Below are 16,272 nucleotides of genomic sequence, written 5' to 3' on the forward strand. Positions count from 1 at the left end.
CTCAAGATGTAAACTGCTCTAACTGGAAGGTTTTCCAACTTCCATCCTTCTGGGAACCCCTGAACTCATCTATTTCCTCCTAGCTGAAAGACAATGTTGCAGAAAACTCTACGCTAGTTTGGGATGGCCACCAGTAAGATTTCTGTTTCTCCAAACTGGACAACCAGCTGTGTTGGGAATAATGGAGTTTGTAGTTCAGCACCTTGGGAGTGATCAGATTGGGGAAAAATGTGTAAGCCATCTTCGATGTCCAACATGAATCTAGTATGTGCCCCAGAACAGAGTTTCTGCTTTTCAAGGGCTGAATGGTACAGGTGGAGACTGTCCATAAAAACACTTTCTCTAGGGAAGCTGGTCCACTATCTTCAGTCTCCTTCTGGTCCCGGCATAAAGTTAACTGTGCTCCCCCAGGGTGCAGTGATTCTCCTTCCCCTTACACAGAAGAACGTGATGGACGTACCTGATGATGCTGTTACAGTGCCCACAGAGTGGAGTCCGGCTACTGGCTGGGAAACGTTCTGCTCTTTGGATTGTCCCCCGGGCAATAGCAGGAGCTTGGACAGACGCAGGAATTGAGGGAGGTGGGGCTGAAGATGGGGGCACCGGAGCACCCTTTGGCAGAATGTGCTTAGTGATGGTGGTTGTACTTTTTCCAGGAGCAAATTTTTGGGAGAATGAGTCATCTGTGATCCAGGGTGGGCGACTTGCAGGCTCAGCTTGGCTTGAAGTATAGGTATGTGTGGACATTGATGGTGGGGCTGGTGCTGGAGCTGCTGTAAACAAGAAATTTCATTTAACAATCTTCATTTTTTGCTTTTGCAAACCACAATATTCATCAGGACTTTCCCCTTCACACCGCAGCAGCCTCAGACGACCTTAATGCTGCTTAGCCCGTTTTCAAAATCTGATGCTGCAGCAGACCCAGGATATTGGATAATCCTCTGTCTTTGGAGCCAAATAAACTACAAGAACCATTTATTTAGCCTGTTTTGGCTATCTTTAACAAGGTCATCTATATCAACCCTGCAGCCATTAGACTTTATTTGGAAAAAAAGTGAAACATCCTTGTGGAAACATAACATAGTGAGGGTTATGGTAGACTTAAGGCATTTCTCTGCAGAAATTTCCTGACTTCCTGGTGACCAAATATGGCAGTACCTTGGATATTGTGCTGCTGAAGTCTAGAAAAAGTTGAGCAGCGCATAACCTTAGCAACCAGCAATGGCCAAGAGTGGCTTCCTCTCAGTCTGACTTTTCTTCTCCTTTCTTCTCTGGAGCTAAGAGCAGAGTTGGACTGCAATGATATCATGTTTTTTTCCCCCCCAGAAAGAAACAAGTTGGAAGAAATTCCCAACTCTCCAAGCCTATAGTTTGTATGTATTGCCTTGCACAATTGTTTTGTAAGGAGGACAGCTGGAAGATCAATCTCCCTAAATGGAAAATATTTCATCTCCCCCATGGCACCGTTCCTGACTCCTCTATCCTGTCTCTTTTTTTCTATTAAAAAGTTTGGAAACTTGTCTTTCTCCCGGAAGCCCCACTATTTCCCTCTTCCTTCATTGACGGACTCCCTAGTCCCCTTCCAAGAACATTTCCTTCTGAGATGGTCTGGTTCTTCTTGATGGGACAACTGTAGTATTGTCTGGTGGATTACTGATCTCTTCCGCTGTTTCTCAGAAATGATCCATAGGGTTAGAATATGATCCTTTCTGAAATCCAATGGCATTGTACTGGGCTTTTACGTTATTTTTCTAATATCTCTATCTCCTAGCAGCTGGGATGTCCAGGGCAAAGTAACTACCAATAACTGGGTAATGTTCAGCTATCCTTTCCTTCTGTGGCTTCTTTTGTTGTTGTTGTTCACACCTAGTTAGTACATGTTTCACTGTATTATAGCCACTAACTTTCATTAATTCCAGTGGCTAATGTTGCACTTTTTTCCACCCTGAGAAAATGTAGTACCCTAAAAGGTGCCCTAATGTAATGGGAAGAAGGAATAACCTTGAGGAACAGGAGGAAGAGCTGCAACCAAGACAAAGGTCAGATAAAAGAAATCTGAGTCCGGGCCAGAACTGTACCTGAGGAAGCATCTCAGAGTTGACCTTCCCTAGTTCTCATGAAGATAAAAGTTGCATTAGCATTCATAACTCTGGTTTCCTACTCTGGAAACTGGATATAACAGCCTCTGAACATGGAGGCTCCACTTGGCTGCTGGTTTAGTGGACCCAGGTTTTATGACAGTGTCTAATTCTGCAGGACCCAGAACTTGGTGGGCTTCCTTTCCCTGGGTGGAATGGAATAGAGGTTGCATGGCAAATTCAGTATCAAGCAAAAGGCTGGACTTGAACATCTTCTAAAATGCTTTTCAGCTCTAACTTTCAAGGTTTCATCAGCACCAAAAGACAAAGAAATTGCAGACTAAATCCTGGATTGCTAATAGGTTGCATGGTGTAGCTTTTAATAACAATTAAATTTTGGAACATTGTTTTGTCTTTCTCTGTTCTTCCTTTTGCTCTATGCTTAACAGAAAGCTTTCTTTTAATTTCTGATTTGGTTTGGTTTGGTTTCCTTCCTTCATACCAGCTCCTGTGCCTCACTCCATCCCCACCTTTGCCCAGGGCCTCTTTCCTTCATGCAAACATAGTAAACAAAACTTAAAAATCTACGAACGAAGTCCTTTCCCCACTCTCAAGCTCTTGATGTCTTACAGTATTAAGTCACTCAAAGCTTTGGAGGGCAATATCTTGTCTTTAATTGCCAGGTTCAAAAGATTCCCCCTTGCTAAGCCACATGATAATTCAACAAGATGATTTCTTGATCTGCTAGAATTCTTTTCTTCTGTCTTCCGGTTGAAGAATCCAGATTTGCTTATTTTAGCATGCTTAACTCAGTAAGCCCTGATTCCTATATCTTAAGATCATTTATGCAGGGAGCGGACTCCAGAATCTTGCACCAGCCTGTACATGACAATTTCAAATCTAGGAATAAAACCTGTGTGCTTCTGCTATACAGTCAGGAGTCCTGCAAAATCAGGGGGGTTGGTCTTCAGACACAGACTGAATTCACAGTACCAGAATGAATATAGTAGGTTAGGAACAGGGATCAACATTGCAATGCAGCTCGTCCCAGCCCTTTGGGCATACGGCTGTTGCTGTGTGGTTGGTGCTGATGGTCCCCACCCTCTGCTCTGTGCCTCCCACCCTTCCTAATGACTGCTGTTCAACTTCACGGTTGGTGGACTTCCTGCCACACATCGTCTGCTTGCCATTTATTCTGCTGAAACGCCTGGAGCTCGATTCCTTGTGACTTATGGACATATCCATGCAGTTTTCTTGGCCATGGTACATAAGAGGTTTGCAGGACTACGGTGAAAATGGTTGGGATGGAGCCGTGATGGCGCAGTCAGAGTTCTGCCTATTTTTATTTATTCATTTATTTGTTTGTTTAAGTGTATTGGCCGCCCATCTCCAATGGGCTCTGGGCAGCATGCAGAACTAGAAACTACAGAACTAGAAGCTAAAAGCATTAAATGAGACAGACAGCCCAGACCACAATGATCTAATGAATAACAAAATCAACAAAACAAAATGTTCGTGTGCATTTTTTAACAGGCGGAGCTTCAATTGCACTAATGCAGCTGCCATCTTGACTTATTTATCATACCCTGCAACACCCCTGGAGGCTTGGCAGTGCCTTCCTCCCATCTAGACTAGAGGCCTGGCGTTTCTTAGAAGTCTCCATCCACGCAGCAGGTCTGACTCGGCTGATCTTTTGGCATCAGGCAAGGTCAGTTAGATGCTGCTCCCTCCTGAGGGCTTGGACCTGTTGGGGCTTCTTTCGCATCGCTCCTTCTCATTTTCAAACCAGGCATGAAGGTGAAGAGGTGGGAAGTAGATCTGCTGATGCCAGCTTTGCTCCAGCTCTCCACCCTTAGTACTCCATTCCTCGTGGAAAACTGAAGGGGCCCAGATTTCTGAAGCCTAGGAATGGAGTCAGGACTTGCAACTGAGTCGTTTTCCAATGGGGAAAATGACAATGGGCTGTAGCCTCTTTAGATCAACGGCCCATAATTTCAGCTTGATAATTTAGTGTTTTAATCTGGAAAAGTTTAGCTATCCCTTTACGAAACACTTTGTACCAGAATGTGTCTCTTCCAAGTTTATAATGTAGCTGCGTTTAGGGCTGGAATACCTGAAGGGAAGTTGATCCCAAATAATTGGTTTCCTTCCAGGTATCTGCATAAAAGATTGCACCCTAAATTATAGTATTTATTCAAATGTGCTGAAGCGGCCTTGACCTTTTTAATGAACTCATTTAATTCCCCTCTTTTCTCCTTTAGAAGCATTTCAAACATGGAGGAATTCTCAAGGGACTGATCCCTTTGACAGGAAAGTCTTATTTGAAAGGGCTTCCATAGCAAAAATATCCCTTGTTTGAAAAATTTAGCCCAAATTTACAAAATAAAAAATGTTAAATTTTTATTTTGTAAATACAGATACACAAAATATATTTTGCAAAATTTGTAAATTTGTATTTTAATTTGTAAATACAGAAGCATTTCTGTAAAGGGTTACAGCTGGTGGGTAGGAAGGGCTATCCGGAGAATGCTAATTTAAATGTTAAAGTTGCTTTTTCTTCCTTAAAACTATAGAGAAACAAAAAATAATCATCTTATAAGTAAGGAACATTGCAGCCATACCTGCTCTTTGCTATGTGAGTTTCTAACTGTCAGGCAGTTAAAACAGTGAACAGCTCAGGGAACATTCAAAGGAGTGATCCTCTCCTTATTCTTAAGTGAACCTCATCCCACCATGTCTGGATTCTACTGTTTTATTCTGGGGAGGACTTCTGTAAAATGTGGAAGGGCTTAAGTCTTCTTCTGAGGTGCTACAATAATGAAAGGACTGTGCCACCCGGATGCCGGCACCCATCTGAACTGGTTCCTATCCTGGTTACTAGAAACAGAAAGACTCAGAGATCATCATGGGGGGAAACCTAGAATGTCCTGCCATCTGCTGGCCATTCTGTGAACAAGGACTAAACTTCTGATTTCTGAGGAACTCTAGAAACAGGAGGGTGTGAAGTTGTTTTAAGCAAGTATTAAGCAGTGGCCTTACTTAAACAGTGGAATGCAGAATTCTCTTAACCGTGTTAGGAAAGATAGCTAGTTAGGCCAATGAGATATGAACAAATGCCTGTGGTGGTTGTTTTGAAAAGCCCTGTTCTTTTCAGATGTGCAGAGTCCTTCAGGAAATGCCAACAACAGAAACAGCTGTGTGCTTCCCAGCTTTTCCTTCACTGTACGGCAAGGCTGCACCAGATTCCAGAATCTTTTTCTCTTTTGGACCCCTGGATCTCTTGGCCAACTGCCTAGCTGAATTTCAGTTCCAAACCATGTTGAGGGTGATCTTGGCTGACTGAAGAAAAATCTAGCATGGTTCTACAATGGTTAGTACTTGGATGGGAGACCACCAGAAAATTTGAGATATGTGTACCAGACAGGGACATTCTAGAAGAAGGCAATAGCAATCATTCCTGTATTGTTCCCAAGGAAACTATACAAATATGTTCATGAAGTTATCAGGAGCTTAACTCCAAGGAAACTTCAGCTTCATAATGCATGACAGTATGTCTAAAAAGCTTGCTACATTTATTCAAAGAAACAGTGAAAAGACCCACTATCCAACCATCCTAGGATTAACAGGGTGCTGTGTTTTCTTCTTTCTGAAGGGTCTTTTTCCCCCTTTAATGAGCATTATTAGATGTAGTCAAGGATACCCTTCAAAATCCCCTTACCTGGCTGATAGACCGAGGGCTTTATGCTCGCAGTGGTCACAACTCTTGGCTTTGAAGCAGGCACCGCGGCTTCACTGTAGCTTGAGTAAACAGCTGGGCCGTGGGAAGCTGGGGCTGAGGTGTATGCTTGGCCGGGGCCTCTAAAATCAAAGCAGATCATGCATTCACCAGAAAATCAAGACTGAGCAAAGAGCTGGAGAATGATGGCTCCCACACAACGTGATGAACTCTTCCTTGGAAGCTCCAGAAGAAAGCATGGAGAGGTACCACCTACCAGCCTCATACAGTTAATAGGCCCTTTCAATATTTGCATTGTAAGGAACAGGGTAACATTTTAAAAAGGAGAAAATCAAATATTGTTAGCATATCTGTAGAGCGTTTATAACATCAGAAAGCCAGCTCCAGGGTTATTGGATTAAGAAGGGGAGGTTTTCTTGTTTCAGATACAGGAAAGATAACATTGGTTCCCTTTACCTGGTGGCATCTGGGCCCCAGCATGGACTCAAGTGGAAAGAAATCTGGTGCCCGTGGAATATGGCAATAGAGCAGATACAGTAAGAGGGCCCTTCTAAAAATGTCCTTCAACAGGATGACCAGTGGAGGCAATGGATTCTTTGAAGAAGGAAAACATCCTAGATCTAGACAGCATTTCCTCCTGAATGGGACATCTGTACCCCCCAGCTTCTTATTGGAGGGCTGAAGCCTCCCCCTTTCGCCAAGGTTGAGGATGCTCAGAGTCATCCTCTTCTTTTGCGCTGGAAGGGCTGCCTTCTGGCTCAGGAGCTGCCCTTCTTCTGTTGTATTTCCCCAGGGCAATAGCGGAGGCACCCCGTCCAGGGCGAGGAGAGTCATTCCAGGGTCTGAAGGCATCAAGGTGTGGTTTGTGCCTAGCCTGGAAGATCCTGGTTTGGCTCTTCCTGGAGTCATTGCTAGAATCTCAGGCCAGGATGTGGTTGTAAATAGTGGGGTTCTTTCAAAAGAAACAGACACTGTTTTCTTTTTGCACCCTTGTTCCTTTTCCTAACAATGCCCCGGCTGGAACAAGGTTACCTCTGGAGCATGGCTGGAAACAAATCATTTTTCAGCAGCTCCCTCTTTACTTCACCGCTGGGTTCACCAGGGGAGCAGTTTGCTCCATCATACTCCATTAAGAAGCTGGCAGTACCCCTGACCATAACCTGAGTGTTTGTTTCCCCCACAAAACTCAGAAGTATGCTATCTGGCACCTTTTTGCAACCATTTTCTGTTTCTTGCAAGGAAACTGTAACCAGATCGTGTTAGGCCATCCCTGATTTAAAATCAGTATGTCCAGGGAAAAGCTGGTAAAATAACTTTTGTGATCCTACAAGTACAAAGGCCATTTACTGGTATAAAAGATCATCCTGGATTTTAAATGTGATTCATTTCCTATATGTGGTCTAGTTGCAAACCTTTTGTAAAAAACCCTAGTGTTTTTCTAAATTTGTATTATGTACATGCATTACAATGACACCAAAGGGAGTCAAATTGTAGCTGTAAGTCACTACCCTAAAGATAGATGAATATATTTATTCATTATTACTTTATTTCTTGACTAGCTTCCAGGAAAGAGCCTTTGTAGGGTGGTGTACATGACAAAAATAGACGAATAACGTATGCGATTGTTGTTTATATACACACACACACACACACACATATACATATAATAAATTGCTTTACAATATGCTGTTATTCTAGAGGAAAACAATCTGAAGGAAACCTCATTTGGAAGTCCACAGAATAATTATGAAAAACACAAATCTTCAATGCAATCCTTGCAAGAATGAAACAAGAACTTTTCGGAGCAAAGTAGGAAGGCAAATTAGAATTTGTCACTGTGAAAATACATAGTCTCCTGAAAGGGAGCACAAAGCACAATCCTTCATTAATTTACAGATTCTAGCAAAGCCGTAAAAAGAGATCCATCTAAATTTCAGCAGTAGAAAATTAAGGTTGAACTTTGGAAGGAACCAACAGTGATTTGCAAGGACAGCTCGGAAAGACCGAAAGCGCAGAGACTTGACTGCAGGGCAAGCGAGAATTAAGTTTGGAAACTATTAGTCGTCAGAGAAAGGAAGCCACTGTAGATAAGAAGGTGATTAATACTTTACTAAGGATCAGCTGTCAAACGAAGACGGAAAGCGAGACACTTTGAGCGATATACCTCTTTTGGGACTGGTAGGAGACAGAAGTTGCTGCATGATGGCGGAGGCTAAAAAAAGACAAACAGTGTTTTTTTAAATGCAGAAAAATAAAATCAGTCGTGATGGAGGCATGACAGTTCCAGTGAAAAACAAGGTTTGTGAAAGGTTGTAAGAAGGTGAGACACGTGGAAGGGTCGAAATTCACCGCAGCAGATAAAATACAGGAAGAGAATCCTTCCAAATCCTTGTGGCTGAGTTGGAGGAGGAGAAGGGGGAGAAAAGGCTTGTTTTGGGCTATAATTTAGAAAGATCTAGCACAGTCTTTCCTTTGTGACTGTGGCTGGACAGATGACAAGGAGCAGAGCACTGCAGCTTGACCGTCAGATATAGGTTGGAGGCAAGACACAAGGAAGTCTCCAGACAAGCTCTGTGTCCCCATGCAGTGCTGTTAAGTGGTTTTACAAAAATCCTGACATGAGGACAGTTCTGTACTTGCAGGTTAAGAGGAGGACTCACCTTTAGAAAAATTAAAGACAATCAGCTGTGTAAAAGGTGATTGACACAACACTGAACATCAGCAACAACATAAGAACAACAACAAATAGAAACTATTCAAAAGGGGGGAAAGAACAAAATTTGGGAGGATAACTTGTATACATGCAATTATAACCTTAAGGAGAGATGCAAAATGTTAATCGTCCACATCCAACATTTTCAGTCTTAACTTCATTTGTATAGATAGACCAAAGCCATATATTAGCAATTCTTATGTTGATGCATTTAGTCAAGGCCAAATGTCAGTAAAACGATTTTTATTTAAACCCCAAGGAAAGAGCCATGGAAGATTATTCTTATATATGATTACTGCTGTGAGATTATTATATGTGCAAAAGTGGAAAGACTCTGAAACACCCACAAAGAGGGAATGGTTGGTCAAGATGACGTAACTAGCAGAGGTGGCCAAATTAACCTGTTTGATTAGAGAAAGATCAACAACCACATTTATTAGTGACCGAAAACCCCTTATGGACTTTTTGCTGAAAAAAGAGAAAGATGAACTTGTGATTTATGGGTTTGAAGATTAGGAAGGGTAGGCTATGGAAAGAAGGAAATTATGATGTAACTTTAGAGAGAGAAAGTAAAATATAAATGTATTTATAACCGCTGTCAAGAAGGTTGGAAGCTGCTTCTCTATAATCTTCCTTTTCCTTTTCCTTTTCCTTTTCCTTTTCCTTTTCCTTTTCTCTCTCTCTCTCTCTTTCTTTCTTTCTTTCTTTCTTTCTTTCTTTCTTTCTTTCTTTCTTTCTTTCTTTCTTTCTATTTCTATTTCTATTTCTATTTCTATTTCTATTTCTATTTCTATTTCTATTTCTATTTCTATTTCTATTTCTATTTTTTTATATTTTCTTTCTTCACTATTTATTCCTCTTCTTTATTATCTTTTCTTTCTCTTATGGCTTTTACTTTGTTAAAAATTTCTTTAATAAAAATTATATATAAAACAGCACTCCAAGGTACTTTGCTACTGCATTAAATTTTTAGCTGATGAGGTTTCCCATTCTTTTAAATACCACTGATTTGAAAAAGATGCACTTTATTTTTGTAACACTTCATTGTAATAAATCTGCCAGCTAACAAACGAATTAATTTCTCCTGGTGCAGCATTTTATATCTCCTTGGGAACAATCAAGCCACACTAGTGTTATTTATGAAGGAATATTGTGCAATCTTTCCAATTTCTCAAAAACATTCAGTCAAAGTGGTTAGCTAAACGAGCATTGCTCCAGAGATGGTAATATATGCCAGTACAAGTACAAACACTGTCCAGAAATGGGAGGATTGATGTTAGCATGACTGGAAAGTAAAGAGCTTGAGACAAAGCTGTCATCAAAATAGATGGCCACCATATCCAAGATCAAGAGATGAACAGCAGGATGTTGGTCACCATGTATAGACAGGAGAAGGGGACCTAGACTTAAATCCTGGGTCTCTTAACAACAGAGGGTTGTATTGCTTGAATCTGCAATAGCTGGTCTCCTTCATGATTAGAGTTTCTTGGATCCACCATAAAAAGAGCTGTCCTATCCATGCCATGTCCTTGTCTCTTTGCTGCTAGCTCCGGAGCATGCGGGAGGTTCTAGAGAGAGATTTATTGCCAAACTCTGGGTGAAACTCACAGAAGAAAGAGTGGATTAATATAATGCAATTTTAGGGAGGAATAGCTAGGAGTCAAAAACAACTTGATGGTAGTTTGAACATCCAAATGTTAAGGGGATACTGCATGTTACTATCTATGAATTATTTCAGTTCACAGTTCTTGAGAAAAAAAAATGTTTTTAAAGGTTGAAATATTCTGATCTTGGCAGGTCACATTCCATTGCCCAAACATCTGTTCGAGCTCCAACCTTGACAAAGACCTGAAATCCAGTGCTGAAACTGGTTGTTCCAAACTCTGTGCCAATGTCACATGGCCTCTTTCGAGGTTGGACCACTTCTGATACCCATGTCCTACCTGATTGTCAGTATGCCCATTCCACTCTTGGAATGTGCCAGGAGAAATTAAGTTTTGCACACTTCTAATTCATGGTGATTTGTTGAAACAGATTTAAAAGGAAATTGATACCACAAAGAGTCCTAAGCTGGCTCATGAAATTCAAACCCCAAGTCCTTTCCCTATCCTTCTTCAGATTTTGAACAGATCCTGTTGCATATAAACATAAAAGTTTAGGTAGTACTACAGAGATGTCTTTGATTTTAAATTATGGGCACAAATAGCATTCTATCTAGCTGATACTGGGAGACACTGGCCAAATGAGACTCCAAGAGCTCGGAGAATATCTTAGACCGAAGCTCAAGGGTCTTTGAGAGTCTTGGAAAGATGAACGGGCCAGCCTCTTTCCTGATTCTCCAAGACCTGGAACCAGCTGAAATAGGGGTGAGATTTGATACCTCTTAATGCAGGCTGATTAGCAAACTTCAGTTCGACTTTGGGGGTTAATTCTATGGGGTCTGAGCACCTGTTTTTGATTGTCTCTGAATTCCTGTGACCAATTCAGCTTCAGACCTTGGGACTGGTTCTGTACTCCTTTTGTGCCGATAGTATGCATTTAAGACTTTTCAGATTCTTTGGTTTGACTAACAGCTCTTGACTCAGACTACCACCATCTCCTCCTCATTTCAAGCAGCATGACTTCTGGACCAAAGCCAGATTTCGTAATTAAATTCTGAACATCTTCTAGTGAAACATTTGTAGTCTTGCACATCTCATTTGAAACCAAGTTGGAACTTGTGACTCATTTTCTGCAGAATATATTCAACAGAAAACATTTTCCCATCAATTAATACATCTCTAACTGAATAAAGTGCTCTCTCTTTCCCACTCCCTGAAAGGTTCTTATTTATTTGGGTGTTTAAAACGTGGCTGATAATCCAATTGAAGATGATGAAAAGGAACAAGACCAGAACTTATTTTCACTTTGCAAACATCGTTGGTAAATTTTGAATATGGATTGATCATAGTTAGACCCATTTGTGAATTAATGTTTTTAGATCTTCACTTGTCTGTTCAAAAGGTCAGCAAATCTGCCAGAAAAAGCATTTCCTGTCCAGTTGGATGCATCCACCAGTCTCCGTCTCTAGTAGGTTGCAACTAAGTCCTGATTAATATTGCAAGAGAGAAATTTGGGTGGGGGAGGAGAGTAGAAGACTGGTGCATGAATCCTGCTCCACAATCTTTGTGATAAGGTGGTTCGCCCTGAGCACCACTTGCACAGACTCCAATAGCTTGTGTCTGCCAGTTCCCTGCTGGGACAATCGGGGTTCCTTCTCACATTCTATGAGAATATTTTTTGCATATTCTCACGGTGCATATTTTGATAGGAAGGAATGGAAAGGCTTAACCATGTTCATCATTCCCACCAGACCTCAGAAGAGCTCTGGACTTTTACTCCTTTATTTAACTCAAGTGAGATTTTAAAATATAAGATGATGATTAAATACTTTGAGGATGGCCTATCCATCTTGCTCGTCCTTCGAATGTTATGACCAGCAAGCACCTATTTGAAAACAAGGTTATCTCTCCCTCTCTCTTCTCGCTTCCTCCTCTCCCCGCTTTCTTTCTTGCAGACCAGCCTGTCATCTTCCAGATTTCAAATGAATCACACACAACGATCACAAGCATCCCAAAAGTTGCTTACAAAGCAGCGGCCCTAGATAACTAATGGCAAAAGAACGAAGCTTTGCTCTGCTGGGAAAGACTCCATAGATGTGCGTCAGCAATGACCCCCCACATTTTTAAAGTTCTGCCAACTATTTTTGGCACCTTAAGCTAATAATGATAAAAATGCTTGACTTTTAAGTAATGATTTACACACACCATTTCTGGAACCTAAACCACAACTTGCAAGGCAATCCTCTACTGCAGGTGAAAGTAGGGGGCTGAGTGGTTTGCTAAGGCTACCTGGAGTATTTCTGGCGGAGATGAGATTGAGATCATAGATATTCAGCACATGGCCTACACGTCATGTAATAGCAAAGCACCACAAACTCTCTGGAATATTCCAAGTCCATGGGTTTTCTATCAATTCATTAAACACATACAGTTTAAAGTTTTGTTCTGGGGCAGATCCAGCTCTCATAACAGGGGATTAAGTGTGCCTTGGAAAAATGAAAGAACATAGTCAGGTGCATTTTTCTGCCTGTCTGTGAATCTAGAAATGAAGCTCTGATTTCCTCTGGCAACAGATCACAGTGGCGTCATCCCAAGAAATATCATGCACTGGAACTCCTAGACCTAGTTTAGATTATTCCAGTGGAGCTTTATCAATTATGAGGGGAAAAAAAAACCTGGACTGACCAGGCAAATATGAAGATGGGGGCTGAGGGTGGTGATATTAACCACGCAGTGATGCTATTTTGCAGCTATTTTATGAGCTGTGGTTCTGCAGACTAGTCTTCTACAAACTGAAATTCTCCAAAGTGGGGCTTGAAACGGCCTTTTATATCTGTGCTCCAGAAATCAGTTGCTTCGGAAGCACAGTTTCATTCACTAAACTGAGACGGCTACTTCAGAGATCACTATTCCTAGAAGAAGAAGACCTTGAAATGGCAGAGATTTTAAAATAGCAATAGCGAAAATGGATTTATGGCACTTATATTCCTTTCTTACAGGAGTCTCCGCTCCTGATTATGGCCTGCATCTCTTCAGGGGCTTCCAGGTGATTTGGCGAACTTGTGGGAAAAGAGCTGTTGAAGTAAAGCTTCCAAGACACGGGGGCTCCTCCTCCCCACATCCCCTTTAATTCTTTCTCCTAGCATCGTGCACACATCAAAGCCACTGGATGAAGCGAACAGGCATGAAAGTTTACCTTTGGCAAGAGGACGAGGTGGAGTCGTAGGCCACGGAAGCAGCTGAAGCTGGCAGCTGCGTCGTCCGATGGGCGGCAGCGTGAGAAGCAGCAGCGGCAGCAGGAAACGGGCTGGCTGAAGCAGGAGGCATAGCAGAAGGGGCGCAGCTGATAGACACGGGCTCATGCTCAACAGGGGTACTAATTAAAGTTAAATCGGATAAAACAAGAGGTATCTTTAAATGCTGGGCCTTGACAAGTCCACGAGGGGCAGATCAAAAAGGGTACATACAAGGAGGCAAGGAAACCCGCTTCAACATTTTCATAGCATATCTCAAAAGCACAACGGAGATCAGGGTGGAGGGTACCGGTTAGGCTTTGGCCACACTTGGAGGTCAGATGGGACGGGACAGCTCCCCTCACCAGCTTCTGCCTCCCAGCTGTGGGAAGGGGCATCCGTTGGTAATTCCAGGCAAGAAATGCAGCATGATATGGATCATACATGTGGGGAAAGGGTTGGCCCTTTTCGCTGGCCAAGAGTTGGATGTGGGGCGGGGGGAGGCAATGTTCATTTCCAGCATCCAACTCCCCTTTGCAGACCTGGGCAGCCCTCTGAGCTCTTGATGCAAGCATGGGATAACATACAGGGTGCGAAAAGGGAAGATGGAGGGAAAGAAGGGCAATGTTTGGGACTACTGATATGACAAGCAGGTGCAAGCTCGGACACATTTCACAAGCTTTTTTTCCTTTACCCATCTCAGCTGCTGCCACGTGTCTCTCTCGTACGTGCTAAGTTAAAGGGCAGTCCCTTCTGTTTTTGACCCTGCCCCAGTTCTCAGATAGTTACCAGTTTAATATATGCCTCACCCAGTCCCCCCTAATCTTTCTCTACTTACCTGCGCAATTCCTTCGGGGAAAGTATTTCTGTGATCAGACCCTTGGTGAAATGAACCTGAAGTCCTCATCTCAACTCCCCATTGTACAGCTTTATAATCTAAACATGCTCTCCTTTAGGGGCTGGCATTCCTTAAAACCAGATGTTTGCCCATCTTATTTCTATTACTGCAGGGAACACTTCAGTCCTTTGGGGATCCTGTTCTGATGGGAAGAAAGGCTCCAGCCTCCCTGCTAGTTTTCTACGTGCAGGCAAGGTTTTTGTTATATGGGAGACCCTTCAAATGTGATCCACTTGCACGTTGTGCTACCCAGAAGGGTTTGGCAAGACCATTTTCATGATCATCCCTTTCAGTTCTTGGAATCCACGATATGATGCTACAGTCTACTGCATGAAAGCCTACAACTAGGACACGTGGGCCTTGGCGAGCACGTGATGCCATCACAACGTTGCATAGTAAATCTGGTTATGGGATTCACAAAGAGCAAGCCAACCTCTCCCCTTGCCTTCATTCTTGGGGTGAGAAAATTAAAGGAATGGGGATACTGAAGGAATGGCAGTCTGTGCCCTACAGTGTGGCACTGAAGTTATTCTCCAGCACCATCTCAAGGACATACTCAAGGCATGATTAGTGACTGGAGCAGAATGCAGGTAGTCACACCAATTTAACGTTATGGTTTCTTCAGTACCATTTCAAGTGTACGGAATGACTTCGCTGCCAAGAACTGACAGTGAGAATCTTCAAACACCATTTCCATCATTTACATGAGCCCCAGACATACGGCAGATTTCCTTGATCTAATTTAATACTCCGGTGTACTTTGGTTTTATTAATTATTACCTCAGCCACAGTACAATCTGGTTTTCCAGTTATCAATTAAATAAAGAGAGAGTTGAATTGGACAGTGACATGAATAGCTGGAAGTGGATCTCTGCCAGCTTCTTTCTCAGTCTGGTGCATTAGTAAAACCCTTACCAGGATTTGATATCCTGCAGAGTTATTTTCCAACTGTTACTTATGAGTTACCTTGAGCATAACTTCCTGCATAGACAGAACATGCTCAGGGAGAGGAATTTATTGACCCGATCTCTGCTGAGGAGCATCACCATCGTTCTTCACTTCTCTTGTCCTCCACTCAAACCTGAGTGGGGGATAATCTAAAACTGTTGCCTTCAGACACATTGGGCCCCTCCAGGAAAGCTTTTCCACAGACATTTTTCTCCCACAGAACCATAGCACGTCTTGCTGAGATTGCAGAAAATGTCTAGAGTATGTTTTGATTCAGCTCTGAGGGGTTTGGGCTGATCAGTTAGACTTCCTAGCACTGGCTGACCTCAGAGCTGGAACTGGTCCAGATATAGTCATGCAGAGTTTGTGCTTTATGCGGGAATGCAAGATCAGTGATACTGTGAAAGTTGCCTTTCAGGTTCTCTTATCTGAATATTTTGGCTCTCGAAAACTATGTGACTATGTTTTCTGTAAACATCTCCGATTTGAATCCTTAGATTGTGCTTAAGTCTCTTCACAAATATTTCAAGTCAGCCTGCCTGTCATTAGTTATCCACCAAAAGAACAACATTTTGAAGTTCAGTGTATTTTACTTTTAGATCCTTCAATATCCCCCCCAAAAATATAAAAGACGTTGTTCCTTCATTCTTCTGCCCGAAAAACACGCTACGTTCTGCAGGTGGGTCTTGAGCAACTCAAGAAATGTCACAACTGTTTTTTTAAAAAAGCCTGATCAGGCAAGATGGGAGTGCTATCAAAACTTGCGCTTTGCATGGGTAAGCCTGTTCACAGGTAAGGCAGGAGCGAATTTTGACCGTGTTCCAGCTTAAGAGGGCGTGCTGTCAAAACTCACTCCAGATTTGCTCCCAACTTCGCCTGTTCAAGTCCACTGTAGACAATTGTGAACCTGCAAAGTTTGAGAATCTCTAATGTAATGTAGTTACGTACAAAGCATTTATCTTTAAGTACACCACAGTCATCCATTGTGCATATTTTCCTTTTTCCCCATCTCTATTTTATGCATTTTTTGAGGCTCACTGTATGAGTCCTGAAAACCTCAACCTT

General features: G+C 42.3%; 1 protein-coding gene across 8 annotated transcripts in view; it reads right to left on the minus strand.

The window, feature by feature from the left end:
* The window catches only part of LDB3 (LIM domain binding 3), a 136,057-nt gene that overhangs the window by 15,418 nt on the left and 104,367 nt on the right, over window positions 1-16,272 (minus strand). For 5 of the 8 annotated variants that reach the window (XM_088129624.1, XM_088129634.1, XM_088129666.1 and 2 more), the window contains 4 exons: window positions 13,325-13,504; window positions 7,979-8,026; window positions 5,797-5,936; window positions 461-773 (listed from right to left, as the gene is read on the minus strand). In XM_088129624.1, coding sequence (XP_087985750.1) covers window positions 461-773; window positions 5,797-5,936; window positions 7,979-8,026; window positions 13,325-13,504 — 681 coding nt within the window. The remainder of the gene's footprint in view (window positions 1-460; window positions 774-5,796; window positions 5,937-7,978; window positions 8,027-13,324; window positions 13,505-16,272) is intronic. The other 3 variants (XM_088129643.1, XM_088129648.1, XM_088129658.1) reach the window with 3 other exon arrangements.

The sequence above is a fragment of the Python bivittatus genome, unplaced genomic scaffold (genome assembly GCF_059951505.1).
Source record: "Python bivittatus isolate LINGU-HERP-01145 unplaced genomic scaffold, Pbiv_v1 ctg000050_np1212, whole genome shotgun sequence".
In the NCBI taxonomy this organism is placed as follows: Eukaryota; Metazoa; Chordata; class Lepidosauria; order Squamata; family Pythonidae; genus Python; species Python bivittatus.